The sequence below is a fragment of the Stegostoma tigrinum genome, chromosome 14 (assembly GCF_030684315.1).
Source record: "Stegostoma tigrinum isolate sSteTig4 chromosome 14, sSteTig4.hap1, whole genome shotgun sequence".
Taxonomy (NCBI): Eukaryota; Metazoa; Chordata; class Chondrichthyes; order Orectolobiformes; family Stegostomatidae; genus Stegostoma; species Stegostoma tigrinum.
The window spans coordinates 23,549,622-23,572,334 of record NC_081367.1 but is presented as its reverse complement, the minus strand read 5'-3'; the positions used below and the strand labels follow the sequence as shown (position 1 = coordinate 23,572,334).

Below are 22,713 nucleotides of genomic sequence, written 5' to 3'. Positions count from 1 at the left end.
CAATTTTGTGGCGCCTTGTACAGATTATAAATGTTAAGGTGCAACAAACCATTAGTAAAACCACAAATAGAATATTAGTAGGCAGTTTTGTGTTTAATATTACATAAAAGATATTGAGGGAAAACCAAAGGTACGATACAAATTCATGAGGAGTACGGCTGATTAGAGGAACTAATTAGGATTAGAGGAAAACAATTGAAAAATTGGTGCATGAGTGCATTACAGCTGTTTAGAATTTTTTGCTCACTGGGATGAAATGCTAATAGTCAAGTTTGGAGGTGATGATCAGCCTTGCTTGAGGAGGAAGATGGAATTAGTGACAACATTCTCAGTGTGCATTTTTTTTTGTGTGTGTTGGTGTTAGTGTCTGAAAACAATGTTTTTGACCTTTCTAAATTTTGACTGACGGAAATAAGAATTCATCCAAAACTAAATGTCAGATGAACACAGAGTTTGTGGAGGAGCAGAGGGAAATCATGGAGAGGTGATATTGAGGCTACATAGAAACTGACTCCACATTTGTGGATAATGTTACCAAGAGCAGCACAGCAATGAATGAGAGGACAGGTCATGTACAGAGCATTAGGGTAGTCCAAAAATGTATGGGTGTGTGTTGAATGGAAATTCAATGGTTACAATGTTAGTTAAGAGTGGAACTAAGGGTAGTTACAGCAATATTTAACTCTTGATTCTCATTCTTCTCATAGATAGCAGGGACAGTAGCACATTCACTTTAATGAATTACTTAAAAAGATGTAGAAACACAGCAAATATTATATCTATATTTAAGACTAACTACTCTCAGAGAGAAGAAATTCTTCCTCATTTCTGTTTGAAATGTGCAATGCCTTATTTTGCAATTATGCCCTTATCTACTGGGCTTTCCCACAAGGTGAAACAACCTTTCCACACCAACCCTGTCATGTTGCCTAAGAATCTTGTATATTCCAATAAGGTTGCCTTTCATTCTACTGTAATTCAAGAGTACAGGCTCAATCTACTGAACCTTTCCTCAAAGACTGTCCCTTCATATCTGGTATTGGCCTAGTGAATCTTATTTGGACAGTTTCCAATGCCAGTATATCTTGCCTTAGATAGGGGCCCAAAACTGTTCACAGTATGTGAGCTGTAGTTTGAATAATCCTTTGTATAGTTTGAGCAAAACCTGTCTACTTTTATACTCCATTCCCTCTGAAATAAAGGTCAAAATTCCATTTCCCTATTACCCACAGAACTTGAATACTAGTTTTTGTGATTCATGGATGAGGACACCCAAATCCCGCTGTTCTGTAGTTTTCTACAGTCTTTCTCTATTTAAATAATATTGAACTCATCTATCCTTCCTTCCAAATGGAGATAGAACCACCTCGCAAAAATCAGGTTGTACCATTTTCAGACATTTTTGTGCAGCACCAAGTTACTTCCTAAATGTTATTTAAGAAGTGACATTATGGTCATCATTAGGGCTGTGTCACAAGGTTTTAGGATGTATGCCCAGAATTGAGTGTTCTGAACAAATAAGAAGGCAGAGTGAAGTACTTCTGTGGCGATTATTACTGTAAAACTTTAAAGTACCATATTTATTACAGATAATTCTAATTGCCAGGAAATATTGTGCACACATTTCCATGCAATGGGAGTAATACATTAGATTTCTATGATTGGTTTGATATTATATTGATATTGAGTACTAGTTTACAGAACTTCCAACCGTACAATTAATTGAATCCAGCCTCAGAAATTTTGAAAGGTATTAAACAAAGATAATAAAACAAAAGATCTACTGATTAAACCATCCTTGTTACTTGAGTACAAGTCCCATATATTTCTGACATGAGTTCACCTGGTTCTGAGAACAAACGGGAAAAATAGACATTGTAAATGTTCACACGTGAGGCTCTGCATTTGAACTTGAAACTGATTCCTTGTGGCGAGTTCAAGTGCTCAACATATTTAAAATGCCAAGGGAGAATGCATACTCTGGTTTGACAGACACTAAGTCAGATAAAGCACTGTAATTCACTTTCTGAGTTGTATACAAAGTAAAATCAAACATGAAAAAAAGTCCTATTTTTCCCATTTCTTGTTTATTCCCTATGGTTTAGGAATCGTTAAACAATCATTAGGTATGTGTCCAATTTGGAATCAAAGGCAAACAATATGTCAAATAGCATGTCCTTTTGACTTTCAGCCTGCAAATTCATGGTAAGGAAGCTTACCAATAGTACTTTATGACAACTTGAAGAAAGAACAGGTATATTTCCATTCTAGGCATACTATGGCAGGCTTCAGTAAAACTACTGGAGTGGGCTTTTTTAAAAAAAATCAGTTGTGTAGTTCTCCACTGAAGCTATCATTTCACTTGTGGAGATCAAAGACTGGTGTCAGCACACCTGTCCAAATATTTTAACAATATAAGTTAAAAGATTTTATTGACCTCAAGGCAGTATACTAATTCCGTGCAGAGTGCTACAAGGTAATTTGTGCAGGCTTATCAAGTCACATTCACTCAGAGTCAAGATGCACACCACTTGGTTTAGAAGGGCCACTCTTTTGATGAATTTTACATTTAAACATAAGCTCAGTTCCAGATGTTTAAGTGGGGTTAAATCTTACCTTGTTCAGGTTTTATCTTTTGTATTCCATTTTCCACATGTTGATGGCTATATATTTGGAGCTGTGATCTCTATACATTGAGTACCTGGCAGTGACAGTGTTATCATTAGTCTATCAATAGCAGGTGCCAATTGAAAGAGGTAATGTGTTTCCCCATGTAAAAATGAAGTTTAAAAATAGCAGGAGAATCGCACTGAACTGGTCATCCAGACAAACGGCCCAGAGGTATCTTGCAAATTGGCCTTAAGCCTGGAGAAGATTTTCAACCAACAGAGTTTGAATTGAGTACTACATGGTGGTCCTGGGAAAGGAGCAAGGGCTGCTGTGCGTGTGTTGGGGTTGGGTGTGGGTGGGTGGCAAAGGAAGCATGAAATCAGAAGAGTGCGAGGGGCGTAGAAATATTAAAAGTAATTTAACCTGTTCATCACAAGCTAATAGTGAATTATCTCCTATTCCAAATGGCCAAAGCACCTGCCTAGTATCCAGATTGACATCTAATTTGTGTTCTCTTCTTTTTACCAGCAGGCATTATATGTGTAAGCAAATTTCTTCATCAAGATGATGAAGCAAACACTTCCCATCAGATATGTGTGCTTCTTTTCAGATACCATGTCTTGTCATTGGGAGACAAATTAACATATGAAAAGCAACTTTGACAATGCTCATCTCTCCCATGAAATTTTGTGTTAACCCCCCATATGTAATACCACATGAGACTGACTAATAGCAGAAAACTAAACTATTAGATAAGCAGGACAGAATCTATGATTTTAAAATTGGAAGTGAATTACCTATGCATGCTAGGTATAATTTGCATTTATTGTACTAACTATGCTTCATTTGAAGGCTACTTTTAATCTTGACTCCCTGTGAAAATGAAGTGCCCACCCAGAAATCATGCACAAGAGAAAATGTAGGGGCTAAAGATAGACGTCTCTGTAAGTTAGTGCTAATTACATCACTCATTTCTGGCCAGGCATGTACAGTGCACTCTATGTGAAACTGAAGTAGCTTCATATACACAGTAACAACATCATCTCTAAAAAACAGCAATGTTATAATCTAAAACCAACAATCCAAATACCTACTGTTGGGCTAAGAGTTCTTGAATTGCAATGTTTTGTCTCTGATGGTTAAATTAAAATAAATTTAAAAGATGCACTTACAGCCCACACGCCAACCAGCCTCCTCGAAACAAATGGATCAAAATTCCAATAGGTAAATGGAAGGAATGTGATGTAAAATATCTCCTGGCCCAGTGCAGCAGCAAATCGGAACAAGTAGTAGAAAAAATAGTTCTTCACCACGTATCCTGGCTTCTCCTGCAGAAATATAAAACTACGTGAATTCTTGATCTTCATTTCCTTTTTGAGCTGGTTGAATTTTTCCAGATTTGACATTCAAAGCACCAACCCCCTTATCCCCAAATTTATGCAAACAAGTAACAGTATTTTGATTTAGGAGCAGAGGGCAAAACCTCAATATAAGGGGTCACATATTTAAGATAGAGAAGAGGAGGATTTTTTTCTCCCAGAGGCCAGTGAATCCGTGGAATTCTTTACCCTGGAGTGTTAGATCTTTAAGTATATTCAAGGATGAGATAGACAGATTTTAATCAGTAAGTGAATCAAGAGTTATGGGGAAAAAGCAGAAAGGTGGAGAAGAGGATTATCAGATCAGCCATGATCCCATTTGACGGCAAAGCAGGCCAAATAGTTTGAATGACCGACTTCTGCTCCTACATTGTTTGGGCATATTACATGGTATATGGTACTGCCAGCATAAAAACAGATCATTTGGCCCAACAGGCCCATGCCATTGGTTATACTCCAATCCAGCCTCACCCATTCTTTATCAACTTATACTGTCAATACATCTTGTGCCCCTTTCTTCCTTTTATATTTATTTAGCTTCTCCTTAAATATATCCATGGTCATTTTCTCAACTATGACTTGCCAATGTGTGCTCCATATTTTATCTAACCTCTGGGCAAAGAAATTGCCTTGAATTCCCTATCAATAGAACAGATCAGTGACTGTCTTACACGTGGAGCCCCAGGTCTGGTCTGCTAAGCAAGTGAAAACTCTATCTCTACACCAACCCTCTCAAAACATTCATAATTTAAAATTGAAAGTGCCTATCATGTCACCTCTTAGTTTTCTCTTTCCTAAAGATTAGAGCCCCAGTCTGTTCAATCCTTTATGAGAGGTGTAATCTCACAGTCCTGGTAACATCTCATAATTGTTGTGAGATAACAAGGTGTAGAGCTGTATGAACACAGCAAGCCAAGCATAATCAAAGGAGCAGGAAAGCTAACATTTGGGTCTAGATCCTTCTTCAGAAATTCAGGCGAGGAAGAGGATTCTGAAATAAATAGGGAGAAAGGGGGAGGCGGATAGGAGATGGATTAAGGAGAAGATAAGAGGAGAGGAGGTTAATGAGGTCAAAGTGTCTTTGGTAGCAGGATTGGATTACAGATGGTGGAAGTGTCTGAGAAAGATGCGTTGGATCCAGAGGTTGGTGGGGTAGTACATGAGGACGAGGGGGATTCTGTTTTGGTGGTTATTGCGGGGAGGGGGTGTGAGGGACGAGTTGCGGGAAATGCGAGAGACACGGCCAAAAGCGTTTTTGACCACTGTGGAGGTAAATTAGCGGTCCTTGAAAAATGAGGACATCTGGGATGTCCGGGAGTGGAATGCCTCATCTCAGGAGCAGATGTGGTGGAGGCAAAGGAATAGGGAATGGGGAATGGCCTTTTTGCAGGAAGGTGGGTGGGAGGAGGTATATTCTAGGTAGCTGTGGGAGTCGGTAGGCTTGAAATGGCTATCGGTGTTCCAGGCAGCTGCTGGAGATAGAAATCGAGAGGTCCAGGAAGGAGAGAGAAGTATTGGAGATAGTCTAGGTGAACTTCCGCTAGTTGCAATCCGATCCCACTACCAAAGACATTTCTCCCTCCCCACCCTTATCTGCTTTCCGGAGGGACCACTGTCTCTGTGACTCCCTTGTTCACTCCACACTCCCTACAGCCCCACCACCCCCAGCACTTTTCCCTGCAACCGCAGGAAGTGAACCTACCCCTACACATCCCCCCTCACCCCCATCCCAGGCCATAAGAAGGCCTTCCAAAGCAAGCAGATTTTCACCTGCATATCTGCTAATGTCATATACTGATCCACTGTTCCTGTTGTAGAACATAGAACATAGAACATAGAACATAGAACATAGAACATAGAACAGTACAGCACAGAACAGGCCCTTCAGCCCACGAAGTGGCCTCCTCTACATCGGGAAAACCAAATGGAGGCTTGGGGGCCGTTTTGTGGAACATCTATGATCAGTTCACAACAAACAACTGCACCTCACAGTCAGGAACATTTCAATGCCCCCTCCCACTCCTTGATCAACATGTCCATCCTGGGCCTCCCGCAGTGCCACAGCGATGCCACCCAAAGGTTGCAGGAACAGCAACTCATATTCCGCTTGGGAACCCTAAAGCCCAATGGTATCAATGTGGACTTCACAAGCCTCAAAATCTCCCCTCCCCTCCCCGGACCACATCCCAAAACCGGCCCAGCTCGTATCTGCCTCTCTAACCTGCCCTCCCACCTATCCACCCCTCTGACCTCAAGCCCCACCACCATTTCCTCCCTACTAGCCTGATCGGGCCTCCTTGACCTGTTGGTCCTCCCTGGACTGACCAATCCCCTGCCTAACTCACCTTTACTGGCTCCAACCCCGCCTCCTTGACCTGTCTGTCTCCTCTCCTCCTTTCTTCTCCTTTATCCATCTTCCATCCGCCTCCCTCTTTCTCCCTATTTATTTCAGAATCCCCTTCCTCTCCCCCACTTCTAAAGAAGGGTCTAGACCTGAAAGTTTCAGGTCTGTTGGATTTCCTGCTCCTCTGATGTTGCTTGGCCTGCTATGTTCATTCAGCTCTGCACCTTGTTATCTCAGATTCTCCAGCATTGGCAGTTCCTACTATCTTTCATAATTTTTGATGTGTGCTTTCTCTAGTGCTCTAAATCCTTCATATAATAGGAAGACCAAAACACTTCCTACAACTTGAAGTTTAGTCTCACCATAATTCTGTGCAAGTTTCACATAAATTCCATTTTTCAATTATACATATCTAAAACTTAAAACCATGAGTTTGCCTTTATTATTGATAATATTAAGCTGTATCATATATTAATGTGTATATGTATTCCTAAATCTTTCTGTTCCTTTCGTTCCACAAAGATAAGGTGGTCTAATCGTACTTTCTACTACTCTGTACCTCATTAGCCATATTGATGTTCATTTGTTAATTCTACAAGCTTATTAATGACTTATGTAATTTTGACACAGTCTTCTTTAGTATTAATTGTATCTGTACTCCTCAAATTGCATGATTTTCAGATCTTACTATGGGATCATAAACAGTTACAGCATAGAAGCAGGCTTACTTACATGCTGTCTGCAGGAGCAATCACCTATTGTCATTTCTTGCCTATTCCCCATAGTGCTGCAAATTTGTACTTCCAGTTTTGGAGTGCATATCATTTATTTAATGTGTGAACAGTAGTTGGTCCAGCACAAATCTTTATGTGAAAACTGCATCTTATCCAATGTTCTAATCTACTTTGCTTGCACAGTTCAATTTTAACATATAAAATATCCAATCTCTCTGATTTTATCAAAGCTTTACGTGCCCACGCACAAATGGAAAGAATGATATTGTCTCGATTAATATTGTTAAAGATGCAAAGCAGAAGCAGAATTTCTCCCCTATTGTTATAACTTGGGCTGAGGACCATAATTTATTTAAATATAACGGTTGTGGTAAAGGCATTAATGTGCTTTACTCCTCACAAATATGAATACTTCCAGCAAGTTATGCCTATTTTATCTTGCAATGTTTAGCTTGTGCAGAAGAGGCACTATTTGAGTCTATTTACAAACTTTGTACTTGCTTTATAGGAGTTTCAGGCATTATCTCCTTAAGCACACATAATATTAGACGTCTCTAATAAGTAAGAGAACTTCCTCTAATGTGTGAAGTAAATCATTTTGTGAAGTCAAAGCACAAGTTACTATTGTGACACAGACAGGGGAGGTTTAGCAGCTAAAGCAAGCATATTTATATAACCCATGGACATACATTATTTCAACAATTTTAATGAGTGTTTGAACCCTGAACATGTATATGTATACAATAGGCTTGCAGATCAAATGGGGAACTGTTTGTTTGATTATGGTAATAACCTTTGTGTGCTTCTTACCCAATGATCTTCCTGTGCCTAGGAAATGTGATAACTCAGCCTTAAATTATTTGTAATCCTTTACAAATAAAAAGTGTCCTCTTATCATGAGCGGTAGACCTTACTCTAGAATGCCAGCCTCAGTTCAGTTCAAACACTCTTCCTTCTCAGTCAGAAGATCAGAATTTCAAACTCTCCTCCAACTTGACAAAAAAGGGAAGGCTGCATTGTTGGAAGAGTCATCTTTTGAATGAGATGGTAAATGGACGGGCCCATTTGTCCGCTGTAGCAAAGAGTAAAATATCCTATAGCCCGAGTTCTCCTTACATTCTTGTATCAGACAACACCAATTAAACAGGTGTTCTGGTCATTTGCCTCATTCATTTTTTAGAACCTTGCAGTACCAAATTCATTGCTGGATTTGCTTATGTGTTAAAGTAATTAACAAAAATAGAAATTGCTAGGGAAACTCAGTAGGTCTAGCATCACCTGTGAAGTGAAAACAGATTTAATGTTTTGAGTCCAGCAGCCCTTCTTCAGAACTTTAAAAGTAACTTCTTAGTTGTGTAGTGGTTTGGGACATGAAAAATGCTCCATAGATCTAAGCTCTTTTCTTTTTGCAGTTGTGAGTAATGGGCGAGATGCGGTGGAGAGATGCCGTGTCTATATTTACCAAAAGTATTCTCACATCTTTTAACATGTGAGCTTTTACTTAATATATTGACGCACCACTGGGCTAGTGTACTTATTGTTCTGAGGAAGGGTCACCGGACACGAAACGTTAACTCTGTTTTTTCCTTCACAGATGCTGCCAGACCTGCTGAGCTTTTCCAGCAACTTTGTTTTTGTACTTATTGTACCATTGAACGAGAATGCTCGATAAAAGATTGTATGTCTAATTTTAGAATGGCTGATCCGTGGTGACTAAATCACTCAGATTTGTTTTGGTTATATGGTTATTTTGGTGATAGCCTTCCATCATTCTGTCTATGTTCTTCTCAAAATTGAATCAGTGAACTTGACTGTGAATCACATGTGGAATGTTTCAAATTTTATCTGGGACATCAGAAGGTGTTGAATTACACTAGACTTCTTGTCATCCACCTTTATGCAGAAGAGTTGAGGAGTGGAATGAATCACAGAATCACCAAATTGATATAATGCTGAAGAAGGCCATCTGATCCATTGTGTCTGTGTTAGCTTTCCAAATTAGCATTATGATTTAGTGTCATTCTCTTGTCTGTTCTGTGTGACTAACTTGAATTGCCTGCCAGTCATTTAGAGTCAAAGATTCATAGAGATATACCACACAGAAACAAAGCCTGCTGTCCAACTCATCCATGCTGACAAATATCCTAAATTAATCTAGTCCCAATTGCCAGCAGTTGGCGTGTGTCCCTTCCTAATCATATACCCATCCAGATGCCTTTTTAAGGGTAGCACGGTGGGTCAGTGGTTAGTGCTGCTGCCTCCTAGTGCTAGGGCCTTGGGTTCAATCCCACCCCCAGGTGATTGTCTGTGTGGAGTATACACGAACTCCCCATGTCTGCATTGGTTTCCACCAGGTGATCCAGTTCCCTCCCACAGTCCAAAGATATTCAGGCTAGGTGGATTGGCCGTGTAAAATTGCCCATAGTGTTCTGGGATGTGTAGATTAGGTGGCTTACAAGGAAACGGTAGGGTGAAGTGTCTGGGTGGGATGCTCTGAGGGTCAGTGTGAGCTTGTTGGGCTGAAGGGCCTGTTTCCACACTGTAGGGACACTACATGTTGTAACTGTACCAGCCTCCACCACTTCCTTTGGCAGTTCATTCCATACATGCACCACCCTCTGCATGAGAAAACTGCCCCTTAGGTCCCTTTTAAAATTTTTCCCACTCATCTCAAAATTACCCCCTATCTGGGGAAAAAGCCTTGAGTATTCATCCTATCCATGCCAATCATGATTTTATAAACTTCTTTATGGTCACACTGAAGCCTTTGATGCTCCAGGAAAAACAGCCCCAGTCTATTTAGCTGCTCCCTGTAGCTCAAATCCTCCAACCCTGGCAACATGTCAGTAAATCTTTTCTGAACCCTTTCAAGTTTCACAACATCTTTCCCATAGCAGGGAGACCAAAATTGAATGCAGTATTTCAAAAGTGAGCTAAACAATGTCCTGTACAGCCTCAACATGACCTCCTAACTCCTATCCTCAATGCAGCGACCAATAACGGCCTTCTGCACTACCCTGTCAAACCATGACTCCACTTTCAAAAACTATGAAGCAGTACTCTGAGGTTTCTTTGTTTGGCAGCACTCCCAGGTCCTTACCATTAAGTGAATACATCCTGCCCTGATTTGCCCTACTGGAATGTAGCACCTCACATCTAACTAGATTAAACTTCATCTGCTACTCCTTGGCCCATCAGCCCATCTGATCAAGGTCGCTTTGTACTCGGAGCTAACCTTTTTCACAGTCCACTGTATCTCCAATTTTGGTGTCAACTAACTGTAGCTCCTATATTCACATCCAAATCATTTATACAAATGACAAAAAGCAATGGACCCAGGACTGATCCATGTGGCACACCACTGGTGACAGGTCTCCGGTCTGAAAAGCAATCCTCCACCAGCACCCTCTGTCTTTTACCTTCTAGACAATTTTGTATTGAATTTATATTCAAGTTACAGACCAAGTCCTTTCTAACCCTTTTGTTGAAGTAAACAGTGTGAAGAATCAGGAATTTAATGGAGGAATAACATGACTAAATATCTGGAAGTACTAGATTCAATATTCCCCGTTTTAGAGTAACTTGGACATCAGAGTTTCATCAGTGCCCTTCAGTAGAATATCACTCAGGACTTCACTAAAGGGTGACATGGTGGCTCAGTGGTTAGCACTGCTACCTCACAGTGCTGGGGACCTGGGTTTGATTCCAGCCTCGGCTGAATGTCTTTGTGGCATTTGTACATCCTCCCTGTATCCACCTGAGCCTCTGCCAGGAGCTCTGGTTTGCACCCAAAGTCCAAAGATGTGCAGGCTAGGTGGATTAGTTGTGGTAAATGCAGGGTTATGTTTGATAGGGTGGGTTTCCAGCTGGGATGTTGTTTGGAGGCTTGGTGCTGACTGGCCTCTTTCTGCACTGGAGTGATTCTATGAACCTCTTACAAAGAAATCTTACAATGTCAAATCAGATTCTAGATTTTCAAACTGATTGTTAAACATCCATTACTAAATGAACAGGAACTTCCTCCAATTAAATATTGGAAAGACTGAAGGGATTGCATAAAATTAATTCCCTACTCACTGACTCCATCCTTCTCCCTGGTAAAAGTCTGAGCCTGAGTAAATTGCTTACAACCTTGTTTTATGCTTGACTTTTGGACCACAAAACTTTACCGTCACCGGCCACCTAGTTTCACCTTTGTAACACCACCTAACTCTGCCTCAGTCTAGGGAAGGCAGTAGTCTAGTGTTCTTGTCACAAGAATATTAAGCCAGAGACGCAGGTAATGTTTTTGGAACCCAGGTTTGAATCCCGCCACACAGATGCTGGATTCAGTAATAATCTGGAATTAAGAGTCTGTCTAATAATCTCCATGAAACAATTATCATTAAAAACCCATCTGGTTCACTATTGGCTTTTAGGGAAGGAAATCACATCCTTATGTAGTCTGGCCTACATCTAACTCCAAAACCTCAGAAATGAGTTGATTCTTACCTGCTCTTTGGGCAGCCAGTGGTGCCCACATCATGTGAATAAATAAAAAATAAAATCTATTTGCTGTTGAAATCCTCAATCATGCCTTTGTTACTTCTAAACTTGATGTTTCCAACGTAAACATGAAGTTAATAAAAACTCGGCTATCTATATCCTTACTAATACCAAGCTCCATTCACACATCATCCCTGATTTATATTGGATGCTAGTCAATTTTGATTTTTAAAAAACTTTGCTCACATTATGTAAGCATTGTAAGAATTTATTGCCCATTCATTATTGCCCTTGAGAAAATGGTACATAGCTACCTTTTTGAAATGCTGCAGTCTATCGTGGGTAGATCTGTCACAGTGATGTTAGAGTCGGAGTTCCAGAATCATGGCCCAATGACAATAATGAAATGGTGATAAAGGTCCAAATCAGGATGGTGTTTCTTAGAGGGGAACGTTCATGTGGTGGCACTCCCATGCATCACCCATCTCTGTCCTTCTAGGTGTTAGAGGTTGAGTGTTTATAAAGTGCCATTGCAAGAGCTTTGGCGAGTTGCTGCATTGCATCTTGTAGATGGTACACATTGCTTCCTCTTTGTGTTTGTGTTCCAAGAGTGAATAATGAAGTGATGGATGAGGAGCCAAGCAAGAGGGTTACTTGATGGTGTATGGTTTCTTAAAAACTGTTGAAGCTGCACTCATTTAGACATCTGTATTACAGTCCTGACTTGTTCCATGTAGATAGCCCATTACAACACTGTCATAAACAGATGGATCTGTGACAGATAGATTGAAGAGATATGGTCAATTTGGATTTTCTGTATTCTTGGTTTCCTTACCACTTGTTTGGTTAATGCAGGGTGGTCTATCCACAGCCACAGGAGGTAAGTTATTCCCCTTGAACTCTTAGCTTCCAAACAGTCAATGTCGCTGATCTGATTTGATTTCTGTTCAATAGTGATCGCCCAGGATGACGGTAGTGAGAGTTTTAGCAAGGGGTGATGGTTAGATTCTTTCTTGTTGGAGATGGTGAAATGTTACCTTGACACAAGAAGCAATTACCCTCAACTACCTCTGGAATTCAACTCTTGTCCATGTTTGAACCAAGTGAATAATGGTACCATGGTGACTTTGGGAAGGGGGACACAACTGACTGTCAGTACACAGGTTATAGGTGATTAAGTGCCACAGAATAGCACATTTGATGATCCCTTCCATTAATTTGTTGATGATTGAGAGTAGACTGATTGGGCAATGTTAGCTCGGTGGGGTTGTCCTGCTTTTTGTGTATGCTATACATGGAAATTATTTATATTGTTGGGTCAATACCAGTGTTGTGGCTGCATTGAACAGCCAGCTTATTCTAAAGTGGACAACTTCAAAACAATTCTAGGATGGTGTCAGGGCCTGTGTAGTATCCAGTACATTTAGCCATTTCTTTGTATCACATAAAATGAGTTGAGTTTGTTGAGAAGTGGCATCTATGATGCTGGGGACCACAAGAAGAGTGTGAGACGGATTATCCACTTGGCACTTATGACAGAAGATGCTGGCAAATTTCTTTTGCACTGATGTTCTGGGTTCCCCGTCTTAAGTATGAGTTATTTGTGGAGCCTTATCCTCTGTCGGTAGTTTAATTTTTCACCACCATTTATTGTTAGGTGTAGTAGGACTCAAAAGGTTAGATCTGACCTGTTGGTGTTGAGTTGTTTAGTTCAGTCTATCTCATGCAGTTTCCGCTGTTGGCATGCATGTAGTCTTGTGTTGTAGCTTCACTAGGTTGACACCCAGGTTGATTCTTGCATGTCCTCCTGCAGTTTTCATTGAACCAGATTAAATTCCCTGGTTTGATAGTAATGATAGATTGAGGGGTATACAGGGCTGTGAGGTTACAGATTGTGGTTGAATACAATTCTGCTGTGGCTAATGTGGCTGAGTGCAGTGCACTTCACAGATGCCCCGTTTTCAGTTTCTAGAACACTTCAAGGTCTGTCAGAAATTGTGCTTCCCAACACGATGGAGGCTATCCTCAATGTGAAGATGGGACTTCATCTACACAAGGACTGTGCGCTGCTCCCTCCTATTAACAATGTCATGGACAGATGCATCTGTGGTAGATAGATTGAAGAAAATAAGGTCAGTAGGATTTTCTATCTTCTTGGTTACCTTACTACTTGTTGTTTTCAGGTTAATGCAGTTTCATCCAGACTGTGTAAGTGTAATATAACTGAATGGCATGCTAAGCCATTGCAGAGGGCATCTGAGAGTCAGCCACATTGCTGTGGGTCTGGAGTGATATGTAGGGCATATTCAGGTAATGACAGCAGATTTCATTCCTCATGGCATTACTGAACCAGTTGGGTTTTTTATGAAAATCAACAAAGGTGTAAACCATCTTTTAATCTCAGATTTATTAATTTTAATTTCATTAGCTGCAGTGGATTTTGAACCATTTCCCCAGAGAATTAATTATTACTCATGCAGTGACGTTACCACTGCACCCACTTAAAAGATATATATCCAATTTGTTCCATGGCTTTGTTCCTTTCATCTCTGTAATATCTCACAGTTTTATCATCCTTAGATATCTATACTCCTCTAATTCTGACCTCATACCCATCTTCAGTTTAAATTGCTCAACCCTTGGTGGGAGTGTCTACAGCTGCCAAGCCCCAGGTTCTGGAATTCTCTTCCCATGAGTCTCCACATTACTCTTCTCCTTTAAGACATCATTTAAAACCTATCAAGATATTCGCCATCTATCTGGGTACTGCCTGATGTGGCTCGGTGTCAAATATTGCTTCATAAAACTCCCGTGAAGCATATTTGGAGGTTTTATTTTGCTGAAGGCACAATATAAATACAGGGTGTTGCTGTTGTTTTAATTACCATGTGCCCAACTACTGACATGCTCTTGTTCAGATCAACGTTGCCTCTGGAACTTTTTAATATATATTTTGAGACCTTATGTAGAATAACAAAGTAGAATTTGTTGTGCAATAGCATATTAATTGAACCGATTATGTGCAAACTTTAGACCCAATCCTCTTCCTGGCTGAAATTATTTCTACATAATATATAGGTTAATAAATAAGTAAATAATAGATAGAAAGATTTTAGTCCTAAACATTCTGGGAGGGTTTGGGTGCTTGGCAGAGAATGGGCTATTTCCAGTATCCTATTCCATTTGCACCTATTCTCTGATCCTTCCATCTGTCCTCACCAAGGCATTGAATTAAGCTTTGAGACCCCGGCAGGGTCTTTGGTCTGTATGATTTTTTCAGTAAAGTTGACCACATTTTCACAGCTTGCCAATATAATTATGGACTAATATGCACTACAGTGGTCTGATAATCATCGGGTTGTTGCCTTATCTGTAAATTAACATAGCATTTTATTGGCTGAAGAGGATTGTAATTACTATAAAGTATTTTGGAGCCTGTAGTTCTAGCTGTTTACTGAAAAATACATAAACAATACTCATTTAGTCTACCAAAAAAATCATTTGATTGTGATGCTATTTCAATTTCACTGAATCACTTAATAAGCTCCATTCCATTCATTTTTTTCCCAAAGGAAACCATTGCCCCGATGCAAAATTCCTTTCTTATTGTCTGCGGATGTCAGCTTGGATTGATTTCAGATTTCAAATAAGTTCAATCTTTTTCAATTGTGTGGAGAAGCTGGGGGTGTTCTCATTGAAGAAGGTTGAGAGGAGATTTGATACAAAATCGTAAAGCATTTAGACACTGCAAAGTACAGCAGAACCTCTGAGGAAGGGTCACCGGTCCTGAAACGTTAACTTTTTTTTCCTTCAAAGATGCTGCCAGGCCTGCTGAGCTTTCCAGCAACTTTGTTTTTGCTCCTGATTCACAGCATCCGCAGTTCTTTCAGTTTTTAACTATAAAATGTTTTTGGAGACAAATTTAACTGCGGCTTTTGAAAGGGACTTTTAAGCTTCTCAACGGTGAAAACAAAAACCGGGGCTTCAGAGAAAGAAGAGGATCGGCGCTGGCTAATATGTTCTCGCTTTGAGGGAGTACGGACAAGCTCAGTCGAATGGGCTCTTGATCTAGGTTTAACGCACGTTGATAGTCAATGGCCCGGCAATCTAACCCCATGTTGCACTATCGTGTATCAACAATATAACCCTGAGCAAATACAGACCTTCTTGTATTCCATAAACCTACATTTTTATCTGAACTCCTTAACATTTGTAGTAAATAACTTATCAATTGGCTATTTACCTTTAGTGGCGGCGCCCAGTGTGAATAACCTGGAGATCAGATTTGCCCCGCGGTAGATTGTACTGTAGATGTTTACCTCGCCATTAACAGTCACCTCATTTGTTTTATTCGACTCCTCCCATATGGTAGCTTTACTTCCTCTGCTAATAAACTGGCTAACTGGAAAGAGCAGTTCTACCGGCTTAAGAATGTCCCAATCTCCTATCAACGCAATGGAACGCCTTCTAGTTAAACAGTACTTATGGTGCAAAGTCCAGAGCGAATATTTTAAAACGGCAAGACAGAGTTGGAGGAGGGAGACTTATACAAAACTTATTAAAGGAGCGCAGCAGAAATGAAGAAAAGAAAGTGAAATGATTGCAATCACCCGGTTTGGCGCATTTTTCACCATCACTACACATCCGCTCACCCCATGATTGTCCTCGTTTCCCCGTCCATGAGGGTATTGATGTGACCCATTGATCTTGTATCTCTGGTTACCATTCGTACATTCACCGGTCCTGATGACACCAGCTTTTTCCACGGGTCCCTGGCTCCCAGCTGTGTTGCCGTGAGAGTTGCTGCAGCTGCCGGAAAGGCGTTCTTCAACTCGCAGAAACAAACCACAGCATCTCTGAAATCTGGCGACTAGGTGAGGATCCTGTAGGATCTGGAGGAAGGAAGTCTTCATCGTTTTTATTTTGTTTTTGTCAGAAAATTCTCCAACGTAAGGTCTGGGAGATCAGTCGATAAATGTTGATCCGAAACTCGGAAGGTAGCTTTCACCTCACACGCGCTGCGCTGCACCTGGGAGTCTGACACAACAGGTTATTTTTAAACGAGGAAGTAACAAGTGTCTTCCAATTGGATCAACTGCAGTCCTAGCGCCAGCAGGCTCAGGCAGCGATTTAGACTGTCTGCGCTGACTAGGCAGTATAATTTTATCTGCTTTCAGGCAGTTTGCGGTGGATAGACGATGAATGTATATGTGAGATGTATCTCTCCTGAATGTAGAACCTGTTACTTCATTAAGGGGTTGAGTTAAAATAGCATAGTTTTTTTAAGGGAATCCAGCTAAGGACATGAATAAGAAAGGAATAGAGAGTTGTGTTAAAAGGACGAGATGTGGCACATAACCACAAGCAAAACGATCTGTTCCTGTGCTATTCTCTGCAATTCCCTTGTGACCTGCCGGATAATAAAACTGAAGACTACTTCAGTTGAAATTGTATTAGCACAAGAGCAATCCAGTTCAAAACATGTTGTTCACCAGGGAGCTTGTCATCTCTTATTAGCTATCATGGTGCTTGGTGCCAATACTTCATTTTCAACCCTGAGACAAATTTAAATGTCTCCACCATGAGTGCGTGTGTATATAATAAACATGAGGTGCAATGTATCTGAAAATAAAGATGTTTCATACAGTTTCCTTTGTTACCATATGTTAATATATAAACAAGGGAGGAAGGTTACCTGTGTCTGCATTCTTCTGGCAAAATGTAAAAGAATTCAAACTGTATTGCTTTATGCTTTTGCTAGGAATCAGAAGAAATCTTCCCACTATGGGTAGAATTACCCACGAAAAGAAAGAAAATACTTACAATTTAATCCAGCAACATGTTCCAAGTCCTCCCAAACAAAATTTGATACTGAGCCACGTAAGGAGATTTTGGCTGCGACTTAGGTCCTGCTTCAAATGTCCTCATCACACATACAGACACACACACACACACACACAGACAAACCCATCTCTTTCCTGACTGGGAACTGATGGGGTCACCACGTGGCTTCTGTGTGGGAGGCCTGACATGATTCACGTGTGCACAGGCCCTTAACCAGTCATTGTAAAGTCTCTCATGAGATCAAAGATACTGGAAGACAAAATTCCTTTAAGAGCCATGGGAGAGTCATACAAGTCCTGTCTAAATCCTAAGCCAGCACTACTTTCTTGGCAGCTCAGGAACTCCGGGTGTTGTGGGTTAATAATAAGCTAGTTTGGCATTCTACCACCAGGGTGCAGACATCCCAAATTCCACATCCTTAAGTATTCTTGATCGAAGTGATTTATCACACCTTTTCTAAGGGCAAGTAAAAATCACTTGCATGATCGTAAGTCTGGAGTCATATGTAGGCCAGACCCGCTAAGGATGGAGAATTTCCTTCTGTGAACAAACATTAAGTGAACCAAAGTTGTCATGGCCACCATGGTCGAGAATAGGTTTCAATGTCAGTTTACTCATTGAATTAAAAATACGCCAATTGCTGTGCTGCTATTTGGATCTTTGTCCGCAAAACATCAGGCTTGGTTCCTGGATGGCTAGTCCAGTGAGAGTATCAAAATTTCTCTCACTCCATTTAATATATGTAAAGAAGCATCATAAACAGAAATAGAGCAGAGAGATTAAAGAAGGGAATTCCATAGGTGAAGGCCTGAGCAATGGGATGGCAGTGAAAAATTGCTACGCAGAAAATGCCAGCAATAGAGGTCTGTAGAAATTTCACAGTGTTATTGAGTTGGAATTGATTACAGTGATGGGGAGGGGCAAGGCTATAAAAGGATTTGGAACAATCCTTTTTACGATTGAGGCAATGTTCTTGTTGCAGTGGTGGAAATAGTGGTCTTGTTGATAAGGAAATTGAGTTTTTGGCTGGAACCCAAAGCAATGGCTTTGGCTTTCTGAATATTTAGTTGGAAGAAATCGCTGCTCATCTAAAACTGAACATCAACAAGCTATCCAATGACTTGGAATACTTGTGGGACTAATGAGATGATGGTGAGTTGGAGTTGCGTATGTTTTTGAATGACATCCCCAAAGGACAGTGTGTCAATGAGAAGCACAAGGGCTAAGGATAGATCACTGGAGAATACCAGAGGTCATTGTACGGGAATGGAACAGAAACCATTGTAGGTGATTTCCTAGGTATGATTGGATGAAGAAGAATGAAACCAAGTGAGTGCAGTCTGATGTAGCACAATCATGGTGAATCCTCCCAGAGGCTCCAAACAGATCAAGGATAGTTTAGCATGTTACAGTATGATTTTAATAAGAGCCATTTTGGTACAGTGCTAGGTCTGGTAACTTGAGTGAAGGGATTTAAACATACAATACCTGGAACAATAGAAATGGATTTGGGAATATATTCAAGGAATTCGAAAAGGAGAAAAAGAGGTTGGAAATTTGGCAGGAGTTTGCAGAAATGGAAAAAGTCAAACAGTGGTGTGGTTACAGAGGGATGAGGAAGGAGATGAGATTTGAAGGAGCATAGACAATACCTGAGGAGGGTGAATTGTTAACATTATCAGCTAACATGGTTTCAGAAGAAGATAGGTAGAAATAAATAGAAATTTATTGTTATTTGTATCTGTGAATATACCATAAAAGGTGTATAAGTTGCCATAAAGCAGCACCATTTAATTACATAAATTAGGAATTTTAAAAATGACAAAGGCAAGCATCATTTTTTGTTCATTCCATGGTCTCTTGGTCTCCAATACCAAAGACCGGGCCTTTGGCAACCGGTGACAAGTGATGTCCTGCAGTGTTCAGTATTGGGGCCACAGCTGTTCACCTTATATATTAATGATCTGGATGAAGGGACTGGGGACATTCTGGTGAAGTTTGCCAATGATACGAAGATAGGTGGACAGGCAGGTAGTACTGAGGAGGTGGGGAAGCTGCAGAAAGATTTAGACAGTTTAGGAGAGTGGTCCAGGAAATGGCTGATGAAATTCAATGTGAGTAAATGTGAAGTTTTGCACTTTGGAAAAAAGAATACAGGCATGGACTATTTTCTAAACGGTCAGAAAATTCGCAAATCAGAAGTGCAAAGGGATCTGGGAGTGTTGGTCCAGGATTCTCTAAAGGTTAACTTGCAGGTAGAGTCCGTAATTAAGAAAGCGAATGCAATGCTGTCGTTTATCTCAAGAGGATTGGAATATAAAAGCAGCCATGCACTTCTGAGGCTTTATAAGGCTCTAGTTAGGCCCCATTTAGAATACCGTGTCCAATTTTGGGCCCCACACCTCAGGAAGGACATACTAGATCTAGAGCGTGTCCAGCGGAGATTCACACGGATGATCCCTGGAATGGTAGGTTTAAAGTATGATGAATGGCTAAGGATCCTGGGATTGTACTCATTAGAGTTTAGAAGGTTGAGGGGAGATCTAATAGAAACTTACAAGATAATGGCTTTGTGAGGGGTAGGTCATGCCTTACAAACTTTATCGAGTTTTTTGAGGATGTGACTAGAAAGGTTGATGAGGGTCGAGCTGTGGATGTGGTGTATATGGACTTCAGTAAGGCATTTGATAAGGTTCCCCATGGTAGGCTCATTCAGAAGGTCAGGAGGAATGGGATACAGGGGAACTTAGCTGCTTGGATACAGAATTGGCTGGCCAACAGAAGGCAGCGAGTGGTAGTAGAAGGAAAATATTCTGCCTGGAAGTCAGTGGTGAGTGGAGTTCCACAGGGCTCTGTCCTTGGGCCTCTACTGTTTGTAATTTTTATTAATGACTTGGACGAGGGAATTGAAGGATGGGTCAGCAAGTTTGCAGACGACACAAAGGTCGGAGGTGTCGTTGACAGTGTAGAGGGCTGTTGTAGGCTGCAGCGGGACATTGACAGGATGCAGAGATGGGCTGAGAGGTGGCAGATGGAGTTCAACCTGGATAAATGCGAGGTGATGCATTTTGGAAGGTCGAATTTGAAAGCTGAGTACAGGATTAAGGATAGGATTCTTAGCAGTGTGGAAGAACAGAGGGATCTTGGTGTGCAGATACATAGATCCCTTAAAATGGCCACCCAAGTGGACAGGGTTGTTAAGAAAGCATATGGTGTTTTGACTTTCATTAACAGGGGGATTGAGTTTAAGAGTCGTGAGATCTTGTTGCAGCTCTATAAAACTTTGGTTAGACCGCACTTGGAATACTGCGTCCAGTTCTGGGCGCCCTATTATAGGAAAGATGTGGATGCTTTGGAGAGGGTTCAGAGGAGGTTTACCAGGATGCTGCCTGGACTGGAGGGCTTATCTTATGAAGAGAGGTTGACTGAGCTCGGTCTCTTTTCATTGGAGAAAAGGAGGAGGAGAGGGGACCTAATTGAGGTATACAAGATAATGAGAGGCATAGATAGAGTTGATAGCCAGAGACTATTTCCCAGGGCAGAAATGGCTAGCACGAGGGGTCATAGTTTTAAGCTGGTTGGTGGAAAGTATAGAGGGGATGTCAGAGGCAGGTTCTTTACGCAGAGAGTTGTGAGAGCATGGAATGCGTCGCCAGCAGCAGTTGTGGAAGCAAGGTCATTGGGGTCATTTAAGAGACTGCTGGACATGTATATGGTCACAGAAATTTGAGGGTGCATACATGAGGATCAATGGTCGGCACAACATTGTGGGCTGAAGGGCCTGTTCTGTGCTGTACTGTTCTATGTTCTATGTTCTATGTTCTAATGTATGGTTTAGAAGGGGTGGATGCTAGGAAGTTATTTCCGTTAGGCGGGGAGACTAGGACCCGTGGGCACAGCCTTAAAATTAGAGGGGGTAAATTTAAAACTGAAATGAGATGACATTTCTTCAGCCAGAGAGTGGTGGGTTTGTGGAATTCATTGCCGCAGAGTGCAGTGGAGGCAGGGATGTTGGATGCCTTCAAGGCAGAGATAAACAAATTCTTGATCTCAGAAGGAATCAAGGGCTACGAAGAGAGTGCAGGGAAGTGGTGTTGATATGCCCATCAGCCATGATTTAAATGGCGGAGTGGACTTGATGGTCTGAATGGCCTTACTTCCACTCCTATGTCTTACGGTCTTACGGTCTTGCCCAACTGTCGAGGTTGGGAGGCTGCCATAACTGCCAAGGAATGAGGCCTTGTCCAACTTCCAAGGACTGGGTCCTGTCCAACTGCAGAGGGCTAGGGACCTGTCAAAGCTGCCAAGTACCAGGGACCTGGTGAAACTGCCAAGGACCAGAGCGTGTCAAAACTGTCAAGGACTGGAGGCTATCCAACCAAAACTGCTGCATCTCAACTGCAGAAAGAAGAAAAGATGAATTTGATATAAAAGGTGAAATTAATGAATAATAAATAATGAGAAGAAATAATAAAAGAAGTAGGATGCAGCTGGTCAGGCCGAAAGGGAGTGGTCAGGCCAGGAGCCCAAACATTACCTAATCAGCCTTTTCCACCATCTTGCTGTCTCAAGAGTTTGTGTGTTTTGCATTCAGTAGGATTAAGCTTAAGGGAGGGATGTGAGTCTTCGAGAATAGGATGAGCTCAGAGACAGCATGACGGGAAAAGAAGAGAGAAATTAGACAAAGCTATGAGTTTAGCGTTTGGATAGGGTTTTCCCTAGTGAAAATTTGGCCATATGGATTACCTTAAAGAAGGGAAGTTGGGGGGCGCTGTTTGAATGGTCTCATCCTATGAGACAAAGAAGGCTCTTAGCTGGATTGGAAGAAGGGACCTGAAACGTCAAACTTTCCTGCTCCTCTGATGCTGCTTGGCCTGCTGTGTTCATCCAGCTTCACACCATGTTATCTCAGATTCTCCAGCATCAGCGGTTCCTACTGTCTCTTAGCTGGATTGCAATGGCTTTCAGACTTTAATGTAATAATACCTCCTTCATTGTCATGGAAAATTAGACAACATTATACTGTTTTTTAAAAACAGACTATGCTGGAAATACATTGAAGTTCTGGTAGCACTGGTGGAGAGCAAAACAAAGTTAAGGCTTTGTACTGACTATCGCTGTTCTTCAGTGCATCTCCTTCCCCTGTGTTGTTATGCTAAAATGACAAAGTATGTATTGAATGATACCATTGTAAGATTCAAGCATCATGTCAATACATGTATGGATAAAAGTACCATACATCTCCTATGGCCTATGTTAGGAAGTCAGAAACTGATAAAAGTGAGCAGGGTTAGAGCAGAGCACAGTTCCAACCATT

At 41.1% G+C, this 22,713-nt stretch overlaps 1 protein-coding gene across 4 annotated transcripts in view; it reads right to left on the bottom strand.

Annotated features, from left to right (window-relative positions):
• Positions 1-16,584, bottom strand: part of sgpp2 (sphingosine-1-phosphate phosphatase 2) — a 55,776-nt gene extending 39,192 nt beyond the window's left edge. For 3 of the 4 annotated variants that reach the window (XR_009446650.1, XM_048542775.2, XM_048542776.2), the window contains exons 1-2: positions 16,205-16,584; positions 3,783-3,938 (exon numbers count right to left, since the gene is read on the bottom strand). Coding sequence is in view for 2 of the 4 variants with exons in the window: in XM_048542775.2 (XP_048398732.1) it covers positions 3,783-3,938; positions 16,205-16,465 (417 nt within the window). In the remaining 2 variants the exon portion in view is untranslated. Of the gene's footprint in view, positions 1-3,782; positions 3,939-11,866; positions 13,578-16,204 lie in introns of those variants that run through there. The other variant, XM_048542777.2, reaches the window with a different exon arrangement.
• Between the last annotated feature and the right edge of the window lie 6,129 nt (positions 16,585-22,713).